At 40.7% G+C, this 25003-nt stretch overlaps 1 protein-coding gene across 1 annotated transcript in view; it reads right to left on the bottom strand.

Moving 5' to 3' along the window:
- The window catches only part of EDIL3 (EGF like repeats and discoidin domains 3), a gene marked incomplete at both ends in the record, with an annotated part of 259331 nt that overhangs the window by 95081 nt on the left and 139247 nt on the right, over positions 1-25003 (bottom strand). Inside the window, one exon of the mRNA XM_080637664.1 lies at positions 18564-18677. Within this exon, the coding sequence (XP_080493790.1) occupies positions 18564-18677 (114 nt within the window). The remainder of the gene's footprint in view (positions 1-18563; positions 18678-25003) is intronic.

Raw genomic sequence — 25003 nt, forward strand, 5'->3', positions numbered from 1 at the left:
CCTCACACAGAGAATTGCGGCCAATGGCTCAATGCCCAGCTGGAGAAAAGTAGAGTCCTTCAGGGGTTGGTGTTGGGACCAATCCTGTTGAACATCTTTGTTGGACACATGGACCAAATCAAGTGGGATTGAGCAAGTTTGCTGATGACACCAAGATGTGTGGTATGGTTGATACGCTGGAGGGAAGGGATATGATCCAGAGGGACCTGGACACATTTGAGAGGTGGGACTATGCAAACCTCATGAAGTTCTACAAAGCAAAGGGCAAGGTCCTACACCTGGGTCAGGCCAATTCCAGGCACAGCTACAGGTTGGGCAGAAAAGAGATTCAGAGCAGCCCTGCAGAGAAGGACTTCGGGGTGTTGGTCGATGAGAAAATGAACATGAGCCAGCTTCAGTGTGTGCTCGCAGCCCAGAAAGCCAAACATATCCTAGGCTGCATCAAGAGGAGCGTGACCAGCAGGTCGAAGGAGATGATCCTGCCCCTCTACTCTGCCCACTTGGAGTATTGTGTGCAGTTCTGGTGTCCTCAACACAAAAAGACATGGAACTGTTGGAATAAGTCCAGAGGAGGGCCATGAGGATGATCAGGGGACTGGAGCATCTCCTGTATGGAGACAGGCTGAGAAAGTTGGGGCTGTTGAGCCTGGAGAAGAGAAGGCTGCATGGAGACCTCATAGCAACCTTCTAGTATCTGAAGGGGGCCTACAAGGATGCTGGATAGAGGGACTCTTCGTTAGGGACTGTAGTGATAGGAGAAGGGGTAATGAGTTTAAACTTACGCGGGTTAGGGCTAGGTTAGATTTAGGGAAGAAGTTTACTGTGAAGGTGGTGAGGCATTGGCATAGCTTGCCCAAATAAGTGGTAAATGCCCCATCCCTGTCAGTGTTCAAGGCTGGGCTGGACAGGGCTTTGGGTGGTGTGGTCTAGTGTGAGGCTTCCCTGCTCATGGCAGGAGGGTTGGAACTAGATGATCTTAAGGTCCTTTATAAGAGTAACCATTCTATGATTCTGTGAATATAGGGTTGAGTTCATGCTGTAAGTATTGACACAACGCAAAAGCTGCTATAGCACTGTATGACTTGACTTTTAGTAAGAATGTGATTAAATATGTAAAATATGCCTTCTGAGTACTAAAGACTTACCTGAACATTTTACAACAAGTATCTATCAGGTGTCTGAGTACAGATTGTATCCTCTACTGCCTAATCAAAGTAAGATATTGAGAAATTAATTTTCAAAGGAAGACATTGCTGTAGAGTACAACTGTAGCAAGATTAAAATGTACCCAAAGGCATAGGGCCCATGACTTCATTTTACCATCAAACACTGAGAGATAAGTCTCATTTTCCTACTGTGTTGAAAGGACGAACTACAATTCTGCTCTGTTTAGCCTAATTTTGCACATTTTTGCATCTTACATGGGATGTCTGGACAAAGAAGGTCTGCAGCATGTCCTGGGTTCAGCAGCAGCGGTCACTTTTTCTCCTTCTTAGTAGCTGGTGCTGTGCTGTGGTTTTGACTTTCGGCCTGGGAATAATAAAGCCGATGTTTTCAGTTGCTGGTCAGAATGTTTGCTCTGATCAAGGACTTTGTGAGTCTCATGCTCTATTGGGGAGGAGGGGAAGCCGGGAGGAAGCAGGGACAGGACACCTGACCCAAACTGAGCAAAGAGGTATTCCATACCACAGCATGTCATGCTAGGGGATGTAACTGGGAGTTGCCCGGAAGGGCACATTCTCTGCTCTGTCGGGCTCATTTTTGGCGTGTGGTATCGTATTCTCTTCCCTTGCTATTTCTCTTATCATTATTATTATTGGTGGTAGCAGTAGTGATTTGTGTTATCCCTTAGTTACTGGACTGCTTTTATCTCAACCTGTGGGAGTTACATTCTTTCGATTCTCCTCCCCATCCCTCTGGGGGGGGGTGGGGGGAAGTAGAAACTGCGTAGCTGACTTGCCGACTGGCTTAAACCATGACAGTTCTTTTTGGCGCCCAACATGGGGCACGAAGGGTTGAGATAACGACAGATCTGACCGGAGTGTGTCTAATCGTATCTGTGATAAGCGTTCAGTGTTTTGGAAAAATAATCACTCGTCACAATGCTGATTTATTGGCTCTCAAAGTTGTTGGTTTTGATCTCACAGTTTCAATATGCTGTAGCTTACTTAGAGCCAGTATTTGCTGTGCTAGTATTCTTCAAGTGTGGGGCTTGGGCTAAGGTTATTGTCTTATTGTATTTTATGGTAATGACTTGTTAATAAACCAGAATCATTGATCATGAAACTGATCTGGCTTATATTCCCAGTGTGGTCACCACCTTTATAGTTTGGGAAGTATATAATACAAGTGCTTAGCAATTACACATCTTTTTTCTCCTTCCTGGGTGGTCAACCTATGAAGGAGACATTCTCTTACCTTCCCAGTGCCCCCTCCCAGACCGTTTACAGCATCGTTTGAGAGTTTTGAAGTTTCTGAATGGCCTTTTAATATTGTTGAGACCTGTTTGCTGATCGTGATGGGGATCACCATGTTGGCACGCATACAGAGTGTGTTTTGTCCACAACCATTATGTCTGATCTCAAGAGTTAAGCAGAGTCAGGTTTGGGTCTTGTCTGGGGTTAGACGATGATATAGGAGGACCGAGAGATTTTCCCCGAGGCTGGACAGCCATGAGTGGCAGGGTGTGTGGGACAGTATGGGCAAGTATCTAGGTCAGTGGGCCCCTCCAGTGCTTTGGAATTTCACCAATGAACAAGTACAAAATCCAGAAGAATTAGTAAAACGCTTAAATGAGGTGTGTTGTCATCCTGGTCATACCAGAGAGAGACAAATCATGTCAACGTGCTGGGGCTTGGCCTATGCTTACCGGGCCTTGTTCAACACTATCCAGCACCTTCAAAAGGAAAAAAATGTCCCTGGATCTGAGGGCAAAGCAACAGACAGTGCAGCTACTCCAGCTCCAAGCACAGCAGCTACACCACCCCCAGCGTACGACAGCACTGTTGCTACTCAAACCACAGTGATAATCACTGCAGCTAAACCAGAGGATCAATTCGTCTATTAATAAATAATAAAGTGTTTATAAATATGCAAAATAGATTATTAGTCAATTCTACAGGAATCTTGACTACGGGAGCATAAAAGCGTGCCCTGCAGCTTGTGTATCTATTATGAAAGAACAGGAAAAAAACAAAAAGGAATTCAGATTCGCTGTTTAATTTCCAAGCAGCAAATGGTGAATAATTTACTTCTGATAGTGATTATGTTAAAAGCACAACATTTGTTTCCTTGAACAGCAGCAAAAAATGCGCTGTGAGTTGGTGATTTAAAACATATTACATATACACAGAGGGACAGAGCAAGTTGTTCATTCGAACAGCTCATTCAATAGAAGATCTTTAGCAAAAGCTCACCCTGTCTCGAAGTGTCCTGAGTGGTATTGTTTTATTTAAGCTTAGCAAGCTTCAGGAATGCTAATACTGCTTAAATAGACCTCACTCTTAACTAAAGGAGCTCAGGCTGGAAGCTTATATTAAGTCCCACTGAAGCTTCCTTGTTACCAAGCAGAGCTGGCCAAAGGATGGCTCATGGTGCCCATTTGGGGGTGGTCAGTAGGTCGAGAGAGGTCCTCCTTCCCGTCTACTCTGCCCTGGTGAGACCGCATCTGGAATATTGTGTCCAGTTCTGGGCCCCTCAGTTCAGGAAGGACAGGGACCTGCTGGAGAGAGTCCAGCGCAGGGCAACTAAGATGATTAAGGGAGTGGAGCATCTCCCTTATGGGGAAAGGCTGAGGGAGCTGGGTCTCTATAGTTTGGAGAAGAGGAGACTGAGGGGTGACCTTATTAGTGTATATAAATATATAAAGGGGGAGTGTCACGAGGATGGAGCCAGGCTCTTCTCAGTGGCAAACAATGATAGGACAAGGGGTAATGGGTACAAGCTGGAACACAAGAGGTTCCACTTAAACTTGAGAAGAAACTTCTTCTCACTGAGGGTGACAGAACACTGGAACAGGCTGCCCAGGGAGGTTGTGGAGTCTCCTTCCCTGGAGACATTCAAAACCCGCCTGGACACATTCCTATGTAACCTTATCTAGGTATTCCTGCTCCGGCAGGGGGATTGGACTAGATGATCTTTTGAGGTCCCTTCCAATCTCTAACATACTGTGATACTGTGAATACCGGTTGCCCCTGTACGCAAGAAAAAAAGCAAAAAAGAGGCAAGAAGGGTGAAGCAAGATGAAGAAACAATGTATTCACCACCTGGGCCACCATCTGATCAGGAGTCATCATCACATGACGACGAAGACGAAGAGGTGACTTCTCGACCTTGGACCTCAACTGAGCTATGGAATTTGCAGAAAGATTTTACCCATCAACCAGGGGAGCACATCATCACCTGGTTGCTCTGATGCTGGGACAATGGGGCGGATGGTCACGAACTAGAAGGTACGGAAGACAAGCAGCTGGGATCACTTGCTAGAGAAGGGGGAATTGACAAAGCAATTGCAAGAGAGAAAAAGTCCCTCAGTCTTTGAAGGCGGCTCTTGGCAGCTGTGAAAGAAAGGTTTCCATACAAGGACGATGTTACGAGTCATTTGGCCAAGTGGACTACTTTAGACAAAGGCATCCAGTCTCTGAGGGAATCAGCCATCATAGAGATGATCTATCGCATCAAGCCGAATAGCGGAGATATACCCATAGACCCACATCAAGTCGAATGTACACGACCCATGTGGCGAAAACTTACATGGAATGCACCGTCATCATATGCCCATTCATTGGCAACAGTAACCTGGAATGACATAGTACCACTAACAGTGAATGAAACGATTCATAAACTATGAGAGTTCGAAGACAATCTCACCCCTTCCATCATCTCAGCTGTGGAAAAACTGTCCCAGTTTTTCCAATTGAGGGATGATCTATCTGATTTATTCAGCTCCTCACGTGTACCAACACATGTCTCAGCTATTAACAAAAGGTGTCCTATTGTTTGAGAGAGAAGATATAGAAGGTACATGCCACGGGCCACCCTATGGTCTTGCCTGTGGGATCACGGAGAAGACATGACGAAGTGAGATGGAAAACCTACTTTAGTTTTGGAGGAATGGGTGTATGAATTGAAAATAGGAACAAGGGTCAAGGCTGATCATCCCATGAGAGCTGTGGCTTCAGTCTCTGGTTAGCAGGTTCCCAGATGGAGTGGAAGAGCTGGTTTTACTCCAGGTCTTGTGATAAAGAAGAATAATCCCTTTCAACACGACTCAAGTGTCCAGTGTTGTGATGACTATTAGAGGGGCCTTGCCTCCAGCCAGGTGGAGGTAGGGGACAATCAGATTTACCGGACTGTGTGGATCAGATGACCTGGCACATCAGTCCCACAGAAGTATAAAGCTTTAGTAGATACCGTTGCACAGTGTACCCTGATGCCATCAAGCTGTCAAGGAGTGGAACCCATCTATATTTCGGGAGTGACAGGAGGATCCCAAGAGTTGACTGTACTGGAGGCTGAGATCAGCCTGACTGGGAGGAAATGGCAAAAGCACCCCATTGTGACTGGTCCAGAGGCTCCATGCATCCTCGGCATAGACTACCTCAGGAGAGGGTACTTCAAAGACCCAAAAGGGTGCTGGTGGGATTTTGGTATTGCTGCTTTGGAGACTGAGGAAATTGAGCAGCTGTCCACCTCGCCTGGTCTCTCACAGGATCCTTCTGTTGTGGCGTTGCTGAAGGTCAAAGAACAAGTGCCAATTGCGACCACAACCGTGCACCGGCGGCAATATCACACCAACCGAGACTCCCTGGTTCTCATCCATAAGCTGATCAGTAGACTGGAGAGTCAGGGAGTGATCAGCAGGACCCGCTCACCCTTTAATAGCCCCACATGGCCAGTGCAAAAGTCTAACGGAGAGTGGAGACCAACAGTAGACTATCATGGCCTGAATGAAGTCACACCACCATTGAGTGCTGCTGTACCAGACATGCTAGAACTTCAGTACGCACTGGAGTCAAAGGCAGCCAAGTGGTATGCCACAATTGATATTGCCAATGCATTCTTCTCAATTCCTTTGGCAGCAGAGTGCACGCCACAGTTTGCTTTTACTTGGAGGGGCATCCAGTACACTTGGAACCGACTGCCCATGGGGTGGAAACACAGCCCTACCATCTGCCATGGACTGATCCAGACTGCACTGGAACAGGGGCAAGCTCCAGAACACCTGCAATACATTGATGACATTATTGTGTGGGGCAATACAGAGGAAGATGCCTTTGAGAAAGAGAGGAAAATAATCCAAATCCTGCTGAAAGCCAGTTTTGCCATAAAACGGAGTAAGGTCAAGGGACCTGAACAGGAGATTCAATTTTTGGGAATAAAAGGCAAGATGGATGTCGCCAGATCCCCACAGATGTGACCAACAAGATAACAGCAATGTCTCCACCAACTAATAAGAAAGAAACACAAGCTTTCTTGGATGCTGTGGGGTTCTGGAGAATGCACATCCCAAATTACAGTTTGATTGTAAGCCCTCTCTATCATGTGACCCTGAAGAAGAATGATTTTAAATGAGGCCCTGAGCAACAACAAGCCTTTGAGCAAATTAAACGTGAGATAGTTCATGCAGTAGCCCTTGGACCAGTTTGGACCAGGCCAGATGTAAAAAATGTGCTCTACACTACAGCTGGGGAGAATGGTCCTACCTGGAGCCTCTGGCAGAAAGCTCCAGGGGAGACTTGAGGCCGATCCCTCAGCTTTTGGAGTCCAGGATACAAAGGATCTGAGACCAGCTATACCCCAACTGAGAAAAAGATACTGGCAGCCTATGAAGGGGTTTGAGCTGCTTTGGAGGTGATTGGCACTGAAGCACAGCTCCTCCTGGCACCCAGGTTGCCCGTGCTGGGCTGGATGTTCAAAGGCAGGGTCTCCTCTACACATCATGGAACTGATGCTACATGGAGAAAATGGGCTGCACTAATTACACAACAAGCTCGAATAGGAAATCCCAGTCGTCCAGGCATTCTAGAAGTCATCATGGACTGGCCAGAGGGCAAAGGTTTTGGAATGTCACCAGAGGAGTAGGTGATGCGTGCTGAAGAGGCCCCACCATATAATAAACTGTCAGAAAGTGAAAAGCAGTATGCCCTGTTTACTGATGGGTCCTGCCGTATTGTGGGAAAGCATCGGAGATGGAAAGCAGCCGTATGGAGTCCTCAACGACAAGTTGCAGAAACTGCTGAAGGAGAGGGTGAATCGAGTCAGTTTGCCGAGGTGAAAGCCATCCAGCTGGCCCTGGACATTGCTGAACGAGAAAAGTGGCCAGTACTTTATCTCTATACTGACTCATGGATGATGGCAAATGCCCTGTGGGGGTGGTTGCAGCAATGGAAGCAGAGCAACTGGCAATGCAGAGGTAAACCCATCTGGGCTGCTGCACTGTGGCAAGATATTGCTGCCTGGGTGCAGAACCTGGTGGTGAAGGTACGCCATGTAGACGCCCATGTACCCAAGAGTCGAGCCACTGAGGAACACCAGAACAACCAACAAGTGGATAAAGCTGCTAAGATTGAAGAGGCTCAGATGGACTTAGATTGGCAACATAAAGGTGAATTATTTCTGGCCCAGCGGGCCCATGACACTTCAGGTCATCAGGGCAGAGATGCAACATACAGATGGGCCCGTGATCAAGGGGTGGACTTAACAATGGACACTATTGCCCAGGTTATTCATGAGTGTGAAACATGTGCTGCAATTAAACAAGCCAAACGGTTAAAGCCTCTTTGGTATGGAGGACAATGGCTGAAATACAAATATGGGGAGGCCTGGCAGATTGATTATATCACACTCCCACCAACCCGCCAAGGCAAGTGCCATGTTCTTACCATGGTGGAAGCAACCACCGGATGGCTGGAAACATACGCTGTGCCCCATGCCACTGCCCGCAACACTATCCAGGGCCTTGAAAAACAGATTTTGTGGCGACACAGCACCCCAGAGAGAATTGAGTCAGACAATGGGACTCATTTCCAGAGTCACCTTATAGACACTTGGGCCAAAGAGCATGGCATTGAGTGGGTATATCACATCCCCTACCATGCACCAGCCTCTGGGAAAATCGAACGGTACAATCGGTTATTAAAAACTACACTGAGAGCAATGGGTGGTGGGACTTTCAAGCATTGGGATACACACTTACCAAAGGCCACCTGGTTGGTCAACACCAGAGGATCTGCCAACAGGGCTCGCCCAGCCCAGTCAGAACTTTTACGTATTGTTGAGGGGAACAAAGTTCCGGTGGTGCACATGAAGAATTTGCTGGGGAAGACAGTCTGGGTTATTCCTGCTTCAGGTAAAGGCAAACCCACTCGTGGGATTGCTTTTGCTCAGGGACCTGGATATACTTGGTGGGTAATGCGGGAAGATGGGGAAGTCCGATGCGTACCTCAAGGGGATTTGATTTCAGGGGAAAACAGACAATGAACTCAATTGTACGCTGTTGCCTGCTATAGCCCATCAACTAGAAGTCTGCAGGGTACCAGCCACTGGCCCTGACTTCCCTCCAACCATCATCCCAACAGAGAATTAACTTTGATAGAACCAGAAGAGTTCTGTGGTAAAGGAACGATCAGCATCAGCAGGCAACGATCCAACACTGCACACAGCCTCTCCTGCCCTGAAAGACTGTTATAAGAGATGGAGCCCAACATCATGGACCGGATGGACTCAGCAGCTTTATAGGGATTGGTCCATGCACTAAGATAACAGCGCACTGAGATGAGAGTGAGGGTATATTGAAAATGTAGGATCTGAGCATGATGTGAATGGTATGGAATAAGGGGTGGATACTGTCCTGGGTTCAGCAGCAGCAGTCACTTTTTCTCCTTCTTAGTAGCTGGTGCAGCGCTGTGGTTTTGACTTTTGGCCTGGGGACAGTACTTATAAAACCGATGTTTTCAGTTGCTGGTCAGAATGTTTACCCTGACCAAGGAACTTTGTGAGTTTCATGCTCTACTGGGGAGGAGGGGAAGCTGGGAGGAAGCAGGCACAGGACACCTGACCCAAACTAAGCAAAGAGGTATTCCATACCACAGCACGTCATGCTAGGGGATGTAACTGGGAGTCGCCCGGAAGGGCACATTCTCTGCTCTGTCGGGCTCATTTTCAGCATGAGGTATCATATTCTCTTCCCTTGTTATTTCTCTTATCATTATTATTATTGGTGGTAGCAGTAGTGATTTGTGTTATCCCTTAGTTACTGGACTGCTTTTATCTCAACCTGTGGGGGTTACATTCTTTCGATTCTACTCCCCATCCCTCCGGATGAGTTTCTCTCCGGGGGAGCAGAAACTGCGTGGCTGACTTGCCAACTGGCCTAAACCACGACACAGCAGAAGGGCCAGAGTGTGCTTTTGTTCTTTAAAGACTCAATATGAGAAATGTTAGAGTTTGATTAATATTTCTCACTAGGCCATTGAAATGCCTGGAAAACATTTCAGTGTTAACTATGTGTTCTGTTATTTCTAGAACATTTTCTCCCTGTTTGTGCTATTAAAACAACACACTACACAGAAATGCTAGCCAGACAATATTCCCAGAACAGGGTAGCCTCAACAAACCTCAATGGTTTCAGCAAGAGAGTCAAGATAGATTCACCCAGTGCAAATGTAGAAATTGTGTTCCATCCATGATTAGCTGAAATAATAGTTAAAAATGTATATAATGCAGCACTCTCATTATTGATATATTTAGCATGTCTTTCAGCATTTATTTAACAACTTTAATAATTTCTGGTTTTATTCTTACAGCATATTCAAAAAAGTACAAATTATCAAGATTGAAATAAATTACATGGATTAAAGTTGTATTTAACACGTAAAAGTTTTCCCTGTTGCATTTTCAAAATATGTTTGTAGTATGTTTTTGTTCCATGATATTTCTGCAAACCATGGAGGTCATAAATCAAGTGTTACCATTAACTTTACATTAAATTGACATATTGCTTTTAGGCAAAGTATTTTTTTGCTTTCTTCCTTTTGACTGAGATTTAACCACATATTATTCCCTAAATCAGCAAGGACATCATATGAATGATTTGTGAAACGAATCACATGAAGCTACTCTAAGTAGATTAGAAAGTGAAATTATTTCTGTAAGGGTAATATTTGTGTGTGTATATATATATACGTGCATACATATATACACACATAGATATATATATGCAATATACATACACACACATACCTATAAAATCTCATTGTTTTTTCCATGCAAGTCCTGAATTTGTCATCTAAATAATGACAAACAGGACTATGTATATTTACTGAATATTTATTCATTGTATCCTTGGCAAATGACTTGAGGATTGTAGCTCTTAAATTTTATGATCTTTGAAAAAAAACAAACCAAGAGGTGTATAAAAATTGAAATAAGTTCTTATCTTGGCTGCCTTAAACATTAACTAAAAACCAATTTCTACACTCTTGATTAACATTCTGAACTGGTGTTAGGTCTTGATTTCATGGTCAGGCTCTATCCCTTGCCATTCTTCTGTACCGGGCCAGTATTTGTGCAGCTGTAGATTTCACGAGATCAAAGAACTGATATGGTTCATTAATTACCTTTTTCATTTCCTGGATCAGATTTTGCTGAGACAATGACGCATATGGATAAAATGGCAGCAAGAATGAACAGCCTCAAAAGCAGCAAGACAGGTAAAGAAGAGCTGAAGCAGGGCTCCTTCAAGCAGCAACTAGGCTGGTTTATGTGTTTTCAAGGAATTGTTACTCTAGAGTGTGATGAAGTGAAAAACAGGGGTAAGGGCTTTCTGTACCAATTCAGTGACAAAAATAGAAAATCTGCTGGGAAATTTCTGGAATCTGAAGGCTTCAAGGCCTATAAGAGTTTACTTATTTAATAAACTGGAAATAGAGCAACAAGCAACCTGTCTTGATTCAGCTGAAGTTCATAATTTACAGGACATCTAGACATCCCTCAGGTTTAGTATGTGCCTTAACAGACTTCCCAGCACATACTGGCAACATGAATGAAAATGGAACAGAAAATCCAATATAAAGAAATAAATTATTTTTGTACCACTGAATGTGTACCTTCCACTTTTGCACATGGCTATAATACCCTTACCTACAGGAGTCTGTGTTTCTAGAAATTACAAGTAATTCTGTAGTTCATTTTTTTTTCCCTAATGAAAGGTGAAAACCTGAATCAACTGACTAAATATGAAAGGTTGGAAAATATCAATATCAATTACTGACACCGTGAACTATAGAGCAATTTCAAGGACGCAGAAGAAAAATTTGCATGTTTGGCAAGTTTTTGCAAAATTTTGCTACACTTTATATAACACCAGTATTTTAGGTCATAAACCTGTCAGATTTTCAAAACAATCAAGAATATGCTTGAAACCGAACTTCATATTGATTATTCACAGAATTAGTCAAACTGATATTTTCAGCTGTAAAGAAAGTTCTCCTAAATCTCACTCAATGAGATCTTAACAGTAATCAGTACTTTAGGAATCTTAAGCCCCATATTGATTCCTATCAAGTAAAGTGCTTAACAGTGGCTCACTACAAGCTTTAGGCCACAACTTGCCAATAGAGGTGCATAAAAAATCCCATGCTTTCAAACCTAAGTTCCCCAGCAGGTAATCTGGAAATGAGATATAGTTGTAATGTTTAGCATTTAACAGTCCAGTGCTTAAGAGGTTCGTTTTTACAAGGCACTTTTATGTGCTGAATTCACAAGAAAGACTGTTACCATGTTTATTAACAAGAAAATGGTTAAGTTCTGATTCCTACTCATATTTTTAAAACACAGACTTCACAGAAGACAAATTTTAGCTAGATGTAAAGCTTCCCCATTGTGGTGGGGTTTTTTGTTGGCTTTTTTTTTTTTCCTGGGCACTTTTTATGACCTCATCCTGTGACGTTTCTTTTGTATAGCATTTTTCTGAACCTAAGAATGGAGGCTTTCTGAACCCTGAACCCTCCTAAGCCAGGGCTGGCAAGAGTTGGATGTGAGGAAGATAGAGATACCCAAGACTCACTGAAGACTGACCATCAAACAGAAGAGTTCAAAGGACTAGCACCTGAAACCCAAAAGTCATAAAATCACAAAATGGTTTGGGTTGGAAGGGACCTTAAAGCTCATCCAGTTCAAACCCCCTGCCATGGGCAGGGACACCTTCCACTAGACCAGGTTGCTCCAAGCCCCATCCAATCTGGTCTTGAGCACTGCCAGGAATGGGGCAGCCACAGCTTCTCTGGGCGACCTGTGCCAGGGCCTCACCACCCTCATAGGGAAGATGTCCTGGGTTCAGCAGTAGCAGACAGTTTTTCTCCTTCTTAGTAGCTGTTGCAGCACTGGTTTTGACTTTCGGACTGGGAACAGAGCTGATAACACCGATGTTTAGACTGACCAAGGACTTTGCGAGTCTCATGCTCTGCCAGGGAGGAGGAGAAGCCAGGAGGAAGCAGGGACAGGACACCTGACCCAAACTAGCCAAAGAGGTATTCCGTACCACAGCACGTCATGCTGGGGGATGTAACTGGGAGCTACCTGGAAGGGCACGTCCTCTTTTCTGTCGGGCTCTTTTCCAGCGGGCGGTATCGTATTCTCTTCCCTTGTTATTTCTCTTATCATTATTATTATTGGTGGTAGCAGCAGTGATTTGTGTTATACCTTAGTTACTGGACTGTTTTTATCTCAACCCATGGGAGTTACATTCTTTCGATTCTCCTCCCCATCCCTCCGGGAAGAGGGTGGGGGGGGAGTAGACTGCGTGGTTCTAATTTACAGCCGGGGCTTAAACCACGACAGAAGAGCTTCTGCCTAAGAGCTCATCTCAGTCTCCCCTCTGCCAGTTTAAAGCCATTCCCCCTTGTCCTGCTACTAAATGTCCTTGTCAAAAGTCCCTCTCCAGCTTTTTTGTCAGCCTCTTGAAGTCCTGGAAGGCTGTTAAAAGTCACAACGATTGAGGGTACTGCCTTGAAAACACACTTTAAAGTGAAATACAGAAGACACCAAAAAAAGCAGTATAGTCTTTTAAAAAAAAAAAAAAAAAAACAAAAACAAAAACAAAAACTGTGAGACTTGTTATTTCTTCTGTGCTACAAATCATTAAAGTTGGATGTGTCCTGTATTCTTGGGAACAATTTCGAAAGAAATCTCTAAAATCACAACATCAGGATGCTTTGGAATGACACCATGTAGCCTTCGAGTATAAGGTTGCATGTAAGCAGAAGTCTTGAAAGTCTCTTTAAGCCTAGATCTGTCAGATCGCTAGGTAATTTTTAAGTAAAAATGACACTGAAAGAAGAGGTGTTTTCATTTAAATAAAAAAATGCCACTTTGAGTTCCACAGAGAAGCAGGCAGAAGGCAACCAAGTGCAGTATAAGCACATTACAGAACTAAAGCATCAAGCGCAGGAAACATATGAAAATACTGTGAAGGTGCACTGCTTATCAGGATTTCTGACATGTTAAACAAACTGAATTGGTGCATTTGCTTTGAAAGCAGTCCTCCTACATATGGGCTTGTTGAATATACAGAAAAGGAGGTGAAGGGGCCATAGCATATGTAAAAATATTTACTGTGATTAATCCAATCTGCAGCTTTAAAGAAAGAGCATGAGAAAATTTGCCATATGCTTTAATGGCAGCAACTCTTGGCAATCAGCAAAATACAGCTCGGAAATGCACACTGGTGAAATTATAATGTGTCCACTGCATAGCACCATCTTCTATATAAAGAAACAACCAAACAAATAGCGATCAAAAATTACCTGCGAACTACTCAGCAATTACTGCAATTCACAATCCAAGTTGCTCAAGGGAGATTTTAACAATACAGATTTGTACTGAGTAATGCAAACAGTCTGACACTGATGTAAGTGGCTCCCTGGTGCCTGGAGGAGAATTTTGTGATCCAGAAAGTAAAAACTTCAACCCCAGGAGAATCTGTGTTGGAAGCAATTACCTATTTATAGAGACTCCAACATTAAGGAAAGCTGTAATGGAGGTAATCATAACTGATAGCTTGAATTCAAGCAAGAAGCAAGAAATGGACTCAGAGAGTGCAAGAACAGAAGGAGCTGCAGCTGCATCAAGGAAATGCTGGGGCCTTAAAAAACTGGAAAGTAACATGGAAATAATACAACTTAGGTTTTGTTTTCAGAGGACAGGAAAAGGTGCTCTCTTTCCATTATGTGTTTATTAAACATCTGCAGACAAACTTTGTAAATACCAGATGCTCAGTGAAGTATCTCTTAACAGATTGATAAGCTTATTCCGTAACAACTGAGACTGTTTTGAAGCTGCTGGTGCTCTTGGGCTCCACATCGCTCTGACTTCGCTCAAGGTGCTTTACAGCAGTAAGAAGCAGCTGGTTTACGTATCATTTATACTTGAACAGTTAAAGATAGCAGTAGGTAACAGGAAAGAAAGAAGGTTGAACTAAAGCATTTCCAGAAGAAAACTAAGAGGTCAGGCCAACGCTTCAAAATGAGAAGGGTATGTAAATAAAACACAAGGAAAGCCGAAAGAAGCAGAAGCATTGTTAGGATGTGAAGCACATTGGCTGGCTAAGGAAATCACCTCCACGTCTTCTGACAATTTTACATTACGGCTGAGACCTTACAAAGCATTTCCAGATCTCATCCATGCCAGAAGGAGATTTGGAAGATGGTCAAGGTGGTATAAATGCAGTTCCAAGCCCCATAAGCATTTTAGTGCTATTTTAGTACTCAGTTCTAGATGAGCCTTTCCCTCTCACTTCAGCTGAACTAGTTATTAGCAGAGGGTCTTGCGACTAGTCAGAAGGATTTTGGGTGGGTGTCCCACGAGGCTTGCAGGACCCAGGTGTAATACAAATCACACCTGGAAAGTACTACACATGATATAAAATTTAAGGGAATTATTTAGGAGATTAACTATCGCGGAATTAAAACTTAGAGAGAAAACTTAGATGGAGCATTAGGAAAAAACAGGCTGATGTAAACTACTTCAATCTGGTAAGTAATATGAAAAGTCATTATTACAAAGTACAGGTATTTGCGGTATAGCAAACTAGATATACTGTTAGCAAATACATCCTGGAAAAGCTTAATTGGCAGAAGAATGGACTGCATGGTGTATTTTTGCCTTTTTTATTCTTGATCTAGAATATTTCATATATTCCGTGATGTAGATTAGCAATCTTTGAGCTTTGTGAGGTAATTCTGAGATAGCAATCAGTAATTTACATAATTAGCATAACAGTAATTATATGATTACTGTAAATATGTGTAAAACTAATGGTGTAATTACAACGTGTAATTACTATTTGTAATTACATAATTAGGTATGATGAAATAACTAAAATTCTCTGAAAAAAAGAAGATACTTATAAGCCCAGCTATAGAAACTGGTATAGTGCAGAATTACGCTGGTGTATAAAAACAAAATTTATTATTTTAATGCCCACTGTGTTAAAGTTAGCTCAAAAGTAAACGATTGTTAGAAGTTTGTGAACTGTGCCATAGTACTAGAAGAATTTATTGACTTTCCTTAACAGTGGTAGTTCAATGATTACAGGCAGTAATCAGACACACATTATTGCCACCCTTAATTATTTAACAATAAATCTTCATATGCTTGAATTCATATGCCTGAATAACATGAGTATAAAAAGCAGTAGAACAGAAATATTCAAATATCCACTTTGTGTAGCATTTTCTAATTATTGATTTAAGCAATATATTACTTTTCTCCTAAGTCTTCAAAGCACAGGTGTCTATATTCGCATTGATACCCAAAGGAAGTATAGAATAGAAGCTTTTTACTACTGCACTCCAGTGTCATATTGCCATGTCCCCCTCATCTACCACACTACAGAATCCCAGACTGGGTTGAGTTGGAAGGGACCTTAAAGTTCATCCAGTTCCAACCCCTGCCATGGGCAGGGACACCTTCCACTGGACCAGGTTGCTCCAAGCCCCGTCCAACCTGGCCTTGAACACTGCTGGGGATGGGGCAGCCATAGCTTCTCTGGGCAACCTGTGCCAGGGCCTCACCACCCTCACAGGGAAGAATTTCTGCCTAAGAGCCTCATCTCAACCTCCCCCTTGTCCAAAGCCCCTCTCCAGGTTTCCTGTAGCCCCTTTAGGCACTGGCAGCTGCTCTAAGGTCTCCCTCGAGCCTTCCCTTCCCAGGCTGAACAAGTCCAGCTCTCTCAGACTGTACACACTTTGCAGCTGACAAACGAATAGCTACTGCAAAGCTAACTCATTTTTTTAAGTTTTCAACTCACTGTCCTTGATCTCTACACCAAAACAATTTGATTGTGTTATAGAGCCTGATCATATTTATAAAAATTCTTTAACACTCAACAGAATTATCCTTTCAAATAACTTAGTGTTCTTCTCTAGTTGATGAAGCCCTGGGTCACAGCTGTCAGTATTAATCTACAGAAGCACCTCCAGAAAGATCATGTGTCTACATGATTGGCTTACCGGTGTAAATCTCCAAAGTCTGACCCAGAAACACAGACCGTAGGTATCATATTTTGCAATTCAGTAACGCTTTACTAACATAAGAAGAATTCTTTCACTATTTCAATATCCTGGAAATATCTATTTTATCTTTTATATATATAGGTATGAAAAATATATGTATACATATATATGTATACATATATGTGTGCATGAATTTTTACATATATACAAGACATATATACAGACACACAAAACAAAATCCAATATAATACATAATACATGCAACTTCACACAGAAAGATTATTTTTATATACAATTATATATATGTCTATACAATGGAAAGAAATATGAAGTAACATTCCATTTCTGAACCAGCATATGCAATGATTACTTCAAGTAATAGCTTTCACTATCCCATTTCTAACTAAATAGGAAATTGGTTTTATGTGATCTATCATATGAGCAATGTTCATGATGTAGCCAAAAAAACCAGAAGGGATAAACTCTGAAGAAATGGATGAGATTCCTGGTAGAATTCCAAATGGTAATTCAATTGCACATTATGAGGAAATACACCAAGTAATTCACCAGCAACTTTTACAGAATAATAGATGTTCATGTTTTACAACTTATTTCAGGCTGCCATATAGCCTGTAAAATTTCTCAAAGCAAATATTAAACTTTACTTCTCTCTATAATTATATACACATTATGTTGGATCCCTCAAATCTTTTGCTTGTTGCATATATAAATCTAGTAATTTACTGAGGCTACTTCAAAAAATTCCCATTCTGTTATTTGTAGTCATTGGTCCATATTGTTTTGTTCTGCTTTCTGTCCTATGCCCTCACAATGTGAACACAAAAAAGAAGAATCATATTCTTCAGCTTTGCCATGGTTTCATTTATTTAGTATTCAACTTGCAACTTTATTTAAATTTTTTTTCTCCTACATATAGTAGATCTTCTTAGAACCAGAAATTCCCATTCTTGAAAGTGGGTGACTGCAGTATTTCAGATACTATTGCATACTATTATGAATGTAATATCTAATATTACAAATGTTAATACAGGAATACTTTCTTTTTTCTCCTTAAGGTACCATATCATATACTGTAACATGTCTTGGGACTTTTATTAGCTTCTTTTATAATTTTTCTTACTATATTTTAGTATTATATTTCATTATATATATTTTATCATTATATATTAAATAAATATGCATTCATTATATATTACATAAATATATTCTATATATTATATAATTATAGATATTGTATATTTTATTATTTTATTTTTATATTTTTATTATATTATCTTTTTCCACAAGACCATTATCCTTCAGCATCCTTTGGCTAAAACACACAGGCTTTCTTTTCTGCTGCACTGCAAATATATCAGCCTCCAGCATCTGTTATTAACTGTTCATACATACTGCATTTGATACCATAGAAGTTTATTCTATTTTTGCTATTTTGGTCTTCAAGACCATAGTTTTTCATAAATGAAGAACTCCTTCGTTAGTACAACTTTAGAAATCAGACCTTTATAATGCATGTGTAATCAACGTTATTGGTAAAATCATAGGAGACTGTTCCCAGGGCAGACTCTGGATGAACTCTACTAATGAATTCTCCAAATCAGTGGTCCTACTTTCAGAAGCTAGAAGTGCAGCCCCTGAAAGTTGTTTGAGATAGTAACATCTATTTTTGCCCTGATCTTACACTTGTTGATATTTGTGAATAATTACTCTTTAAGGCAGCATACTTGGGAAGATGAACATCTACCCCGAATCGTTTATTGTATTTTTCTACTTTACACAGTTTACTCTTTCTTGTTTGACTTTCAGATAATTTTGCATTCTGCAAATTTTTTCATCATATCAGATGTGTTGCATGACAGATTTGGTCTCTTAAATTTCCTCCATCTTGAAAAGAATAAAATGACTATTTTGAGCATTACATATTTGCAGACTAGACAAATATCTCCATAGTATACTATAGTTGTTTCTGCAAAATAAGTATTTATTTTATTTAAAATATATATATATATAAAACCATGCAGTACTTACTCTGTTGGCAGTGTCTTCCCATAAATTCACCTGGACATTCACAAGAATAGTTGGCAACGAGATCTGTACAAATTCCACCATTCTTGCAAGGTTCGGCTTCGCATTCATTTATATCTGTAAAAACCACACAAGATATAGCCAGAATTAGCAAAGAGAAATTGTAAAAGCAATAACCACGTTTTTAAAGCACTAAACTACAACGTAGTTATGCAACTGACATTAGAGGCAAATATGCTCTGTAAACTGTGTGGTTAGGCAGGGCATGCTTTAGGAGAAAACACAGCAATCTCATAAATGTAGACAGTTTCATATGCCTACTAAACTTTTACTATGTCCTATCACACGCAACAACATTTAAAGTTTTGCTCAGGGATATTCACAGTAATGCCTAGAGAACATCAAGGCCACAAGTGTCTTTTGTTTGGCCTTAAAGAAACAAATTCAAGTAGTTCTTACGAAGTACTTATCAGTGATCCTTGCAACTTCAACGAACGTGGCTACTTCTTTATCAAAAGATGCTAATTAAGAATGTCTGTCAGTTCATCTTGATTCATTAAACATCTAACTGACAAGATTGTTTAACTGTCTAAAAAACTTCCTTTCTATGCATGAGCTAGCAGGCAAACTGAAACTAATAGCTTGATCCTGAAGATTGCAAACTTTATTAAATTCAGAAGACAGAAAAGGTGGTTAATTTCATTTGTGTTCCCCTTTTCTGGTACTCTTATTTCAAATGCCGCAAGAATAATACTCCCCAGCGTTTTTCAGCGTGGCAACCTTATAATATCAGATTCTTTTTCTCAAACGCAATATAGCATTTTTCAGTCATCTTAAATAGGCAGGTGAAGGATAATGCTATCTCCTAATTAAAATTCTCTATTTCTGCATTTATGTTTACTCTGTATGGAGTATAAACATAATATGGATTGCATGCATCATTCTCAAAGGCCTGCATGAATGCATACAGTTAAATATTCAAAAAACAGTAGCCCACACTAGCTTCATTAAGAACTGAAGTCCTGTTGCATTAGACACTGTAAACAGCAAATGGAAAAGCAGTCTTTAGCTTGTACTACAATTTTTCTTCACTCAGTTTTGCTTAAGTGCATATTCATTCGGGATACAGTTCCTGATAAAGCACACGTGCATAGCACAGAAGTAAGTTCAAATGAGAAGACAGAGATGAACTAATTGCATTCACTTGTAGGCAAAATATCCTATGAATTGAAATAATACTCCTCACTTTTCTGCTGAATCTGCTTCTGTCCCCAAAATGCGAACCTGCTTTGCGCTGTCACATACAATTTAAAGGAAATGCTTCATAAATGTCTAAACCTGATGCAATAAGGCTAGTGCAGAAGAAGCAGAAATCAACTGTCAACAAAGCTGCTTTATTTCTGGTTGTTGAGTATGTAATTTTTGTACTTTTAATTTGGATTTTCACATTTACCAGGAATCAATGTACAACGCTTCAGTGTTTTAATACATGACTTGCCTAGATCTGATTGATTTTGTGATGTCTCCAGGGAAGTCTGCACCTCCAAGTCATCTCTGCAGATCTGTGTAGCTTTTAAACTACATGTGCAATGTATATGAGGAAGGTTGAAAACTGTTGAATGGCTGGGCCCAGAAGATGGTGATCAGTGGTGTGAAGTCTAGTGGGAGGCCACTATCAGTGTACCACAGGAGCCAATACTGCTCCTACCCTGTTCAACATTCTTCATTAATGATCTGGACAGTGGAGCAGTATGCATCCTCAGCAAGTTTGCTTCTGACAGAAAACTGAGGGGAGTGGTTGACATGACAGAGGGTTGTGCTGCCATCCACAGGGACCCCAACAGGCTGGAGAAATCTGCTGCACAGAAACCTCACAAAGTTCAACAAGTTGACGTGCAAAGTCCTCCCTCTGGGAGGAACACTAGCAGGCACCCATACATTGGAGAAGGCTGCCCAGCAGGAAAGCAGCTTGGCAGACAAGGGCCTGGGAGTCCTGGAGGACAGCAAGTTGACCATGAGACAGCAATGCATCCTCATGGCAAAGAAGACCAACAGCCTCCTGGGCTGCATTAGGCAGAGCACCGCCATCAGATCGAGGGGTTTTCATCCTTCACCTCTGCTCTGCACTGGCAAGGCTACATCGAGAATGTTTATCCATTTCTAGGGTCTCCAGTATGAGAGAGACCAGGACATCCTGAAGACAGTTCATTAAAAGGTCACTTAGATAATTAAGAGACTGTAGCACCTTGCCTATGAAGAAAGCCTGAGAGAGCTGGCACTGTTCAACTTAAAGAGAATGGCTAGGAGGAAACTCAGCAATGTACTTGACTACTTGATGGGACGATGCGAGAAGACAGAGTCAGGCTATGTTCAGTGGTGGCTAGTGACAGGAAAAGAAGCAGCAGGCACAAACTGAAATACAGAATGTTCTGTCGTAACATCAGACAACACTTTTTCACTGTAAGGATTACTTTTTTTTTACTGAGCAGTGGTGTTGCCCAGGATGTCTGCTGAGTCTCCATCCTTGGAGATACTCAAACACCACTTCAGTACTGTCCTGGACAACCAGCTCTAGGTGGCCCTGCTTGAGCAGGACGGGATTGGACCAGATGGCCTCCAGAAGTCCCTTTTACCCTCAAGCCTCCTATGATTGTGATAATCTTTACACTGCTGTGAACAGAAACGCAAGGACAGATTTTCAGCTAAACGTGGAAGCTAGTTTCAGTTCTCTGAAGCAGAAAAAAAATAGTTTTTAAACTGAAATTAGTTACGGTTGCTGATCTCTGAGCTTCTTTTTAATCCTTCATGTCGTACTATTTGTTGCCTATAATGATACCACATACTGGACAAATAAAAATTCACATGTTTAGCTGAATTTCTGACTATTAAAAAGAAAGAAGTGATAGCTTAGGGTACAAGAAATAAAACCTGCTAAGTGAAGTGACCAAAGAACAGACCTGCTCAATTCCAAATTAAATTCTTTATATGTATTTATAAAATTTAACAAGATTCTTCAGCTCCCTATTTGCCTTTTTAAGCAAAGCCCGCTAAGCTTATGTTTTCACCGGGTTATTTATTATTTTAATACAGGCTAACATGCTTGTGGGGAAAAAATACCAACGTCACTGTGATCTAAAAAGCATTAACTGAATATATGAACTATCACTTGGTGAAATAAAGGTAGTAATTTATTCTCCTAAAAGCTTTTCTGTGTAAAGCTATTTTCTCAACATATTTAATTTTTTCTAATTTGTCATTCCTATTGAAATACGTAGGAAAAAATGCACAGGTTTCCAGAATATTTCATGTTGTGTATGCAATGACATAGAAAACAGACTGAACCTTAAGTACCAGACACCTTTAAAGCAATCCTCATATTCTGTCCTTAGGGAGCAATTATCTATGATCAGTGCAGAAAAGATGTAAGTTCTTTATTATTATCTTTGTAACTTGGATCCCAAAGTGACTTTTTTTTTCCAGTAATTTGAGAACCTTTAGTCCCATCAGTTCAAACAAACATGTCATTTTTGACGAATGAGGAAATACTATTGTGGCATCATATTTCATACCAGAACAGATGTTTAGTTGGAAAGATAATGAACTGAAATATGTTAAAGAAAGGAGCATAAGTTCTACAGAATTATTCAATTTACTATTCATTATTTCATTTGATTGAATGTGCAGATGTAGAATATTTAATTAAAAGTGGTTTCTACAAATTGTGGTCAGATTTTATTCAAATTCCTAGATGTGCCAATTATGATACTAAACTTTACACCAGCTGGTGTGTTTCTTTCTTCTCAAACACATATATTCCCTTTTAAACTTTATTGTATCATAACGATTTGAAATAACTTCAAATAGAAATTTTAAAATTACAGTTTCTGGAGCAGCTGCTCCTAAAGACAATAAAGACTCCTAAAGAAAAGCTCTCTGCATGTTGCCAGATACAAATTCTTCACTGACTATGCAACCAACCTACTTATGTGGGAAGAATGTGCTTTTAAAGTAAATAAACTAATACAGAATAAAATCATTGTAGTTTACTCATGATTTTTCAGGTAAACTTATGTTTTGTGCCAGGTCAGATTTTGAAGTGTAATTCACATTAACAGTATTTAGCCATTACAATGGCTAAGATGCAGATATCTGGGTACTAACAGAGAATTCAGAGTTACTCACAGAAGAACCTAGTAAGACTTAGATTCTAAGTGAAATGGACTTCTGAAGAGTTTGAAGTGCCAGACACTTTTTAAACAGTGTCCAGATTGGCTAAAAACCCCCAAATCCATATAAACCCCCCAAAGCCCTGAAAACCCAATCCTGCCCATGCCCCATCTCCCAGTATTTCTCTACTGAAGATGAATTATTAAATGAATAGTGGTTCAGGAACAAGGAAACACTGACCATTTTCTGAAAATAGATTGAATCACAGAATCATAGAATCATAGAATAGTTAGGGTTGGAAAGGACCTTAATATCATCTAGTTAGAACCCCCTTGCCATGGACAGGGACACTTCACGCTAAACCATGCTATCCAAGGCTTCATCCAGCCTGGCCTTGAACACTGCCAGGGATGGAGCATTCACAACCTCCCTGGGCAACCCATTCCAGTGCCTCACCACCCTCACAGTAAAGAATTTCTTCCTTATATCCAACCTAAACTTCCCCTGTTTAAGATTTAACCCGTTACCCCTTGTCCTGTCATTACAATCCCTAATGAATAGTCCCTCCCCAGCATCCCTATAGCCCCCCTTCAGATACTGGAAGGCTGCTATGAGGTCTCCACGCAGCCTTCTCTTCTCCAGGCTGAACAGCCCAAATAGTAATAGCTTGAAAGTCTAAGACAATTGATTAATAAAGAAAGACTATGTGAAGGTTTCTTTTTATTCTGAAGATGATTAAATTTACATTTTTTGCCTCCTAAAATCAAAACAGAACTATAAAGCTATTAAGCACACTTCTGTTTGAAGCACAGTCATTGTGCACCCTGGAACAGAAGTATGCTGTCAGAAACTGGGCAAGTAAAAGAGAACTTTGCTATATTACATAGTGAGTTGGAGAATCCATCATGAGGGCTTTTCTTTGTTGGATTATATATATATTTTTAATCCTTAAGTATTTAACAAACATGAATGAAAACTAGCACTGTCCTTGCAAATCCAATATATTCAAATATACATAATCCTCATTTTGGACTTTACCTAAATAGAGTCACATCTGTTTTCCTGAAAAATCACCCCAGATTAAATGAATATATAAATTATTTAACTGTTATAATAAAAAATTTAACTTCTAGTAATTTAAGTTCTTCAGCAAGCTACTTATTGTAAACCTGACTTTCTGTGATGAAGAGACTGGTAAGCTAAATCAGTTGCTTTTGCCAGTGCAGCTTGTGTTTTGGCTGCAAACGCACACCATTATCTCATTCCTGTTCCCTGCTTACTTGTTCATTATGTAGCTCAAATTCCTGGTTCCTGCCACCTGAACCCTTGTTTCTGATCCAGAACTATCTTTTGCATTACAGGCTTCCTGAAGTTCCCTCCTGCTGACAAGCACATTCTTTCCTTATCCTTTGACTGCATACACATTTTGGCTTCCTGATTACACGTGGTTTGCTCATCTCATCTCAACTCTAAGTCATGTGTTTAATCAGTCTTCTGTCTTGATAGAATGGCTGGCCTATAGGTTCAAGTGTCCATTATGGAAGACTGCTTGGCCTTTATTAGGAGCATTGATTAGACAGAATCCTGTCATGCCTTACTAATATTGCTAAAGTGTTTTTTTTTAATCCCTAACAAAGCCAATCCAGTATATAGAAAACAGACAGGAGCAGAAGATCAACTGGCTATAACCTCTGCATCATAGTGGGCTTCCATGAAGACCCACAGCTATACATTGGATAAAGATCAATTCCCAATTTTATAAACATGACACCCCTCTGCCCCCCAACTTTATTTTTTAAGAAAACCAGAAAACTTAGGAACTTTCCTACCCAGTTCTACTTCAGAATAAAAGTTGCTGATAACTAACAACATGTTCTAACACCTTTATATTTGGAAATCAGTAAGGTAAAGTGAAGAAACATGTAGCATGGAATATTTATCTTTTAGCTGGATCTTAAGTCTAGGATTTTCTTCAAGTTCTTTGATAGTTTTTGATAGATTTTTAACTGCATTCGCCATGTTTTTTCCCTTTAGTCTATATTGATCCTGAAAGATTAAATTACATGAATAAGTACTGTATCAGTAATACCACAGAGTGTACGATTTTGCTTGCAAAAGGTTGCAATATCCTGTTATTGTTTAAACATAAGCTTTCAGATATTCATACTTTTCATTATTACTTTCTTAACAAATACCATGAAAATCAGATTATGTACTTTTTTTTATTATTACAGATTTGTATCAATTTGCTCAAGTACCATATTTTTTTTAACGAG

Source organism: Psittacula echo (genome assembly GCF_963264785.1).
Source record: "Psittacula echo genome assembly, chromosome: Z".
NCBI classification, from domain to species: domain Eukaryota; kingdom Metazoa; phylum Chordata; class Aves; order Psittaciformes; family Psittacidae; genus Psittacula; species Psittacula echo.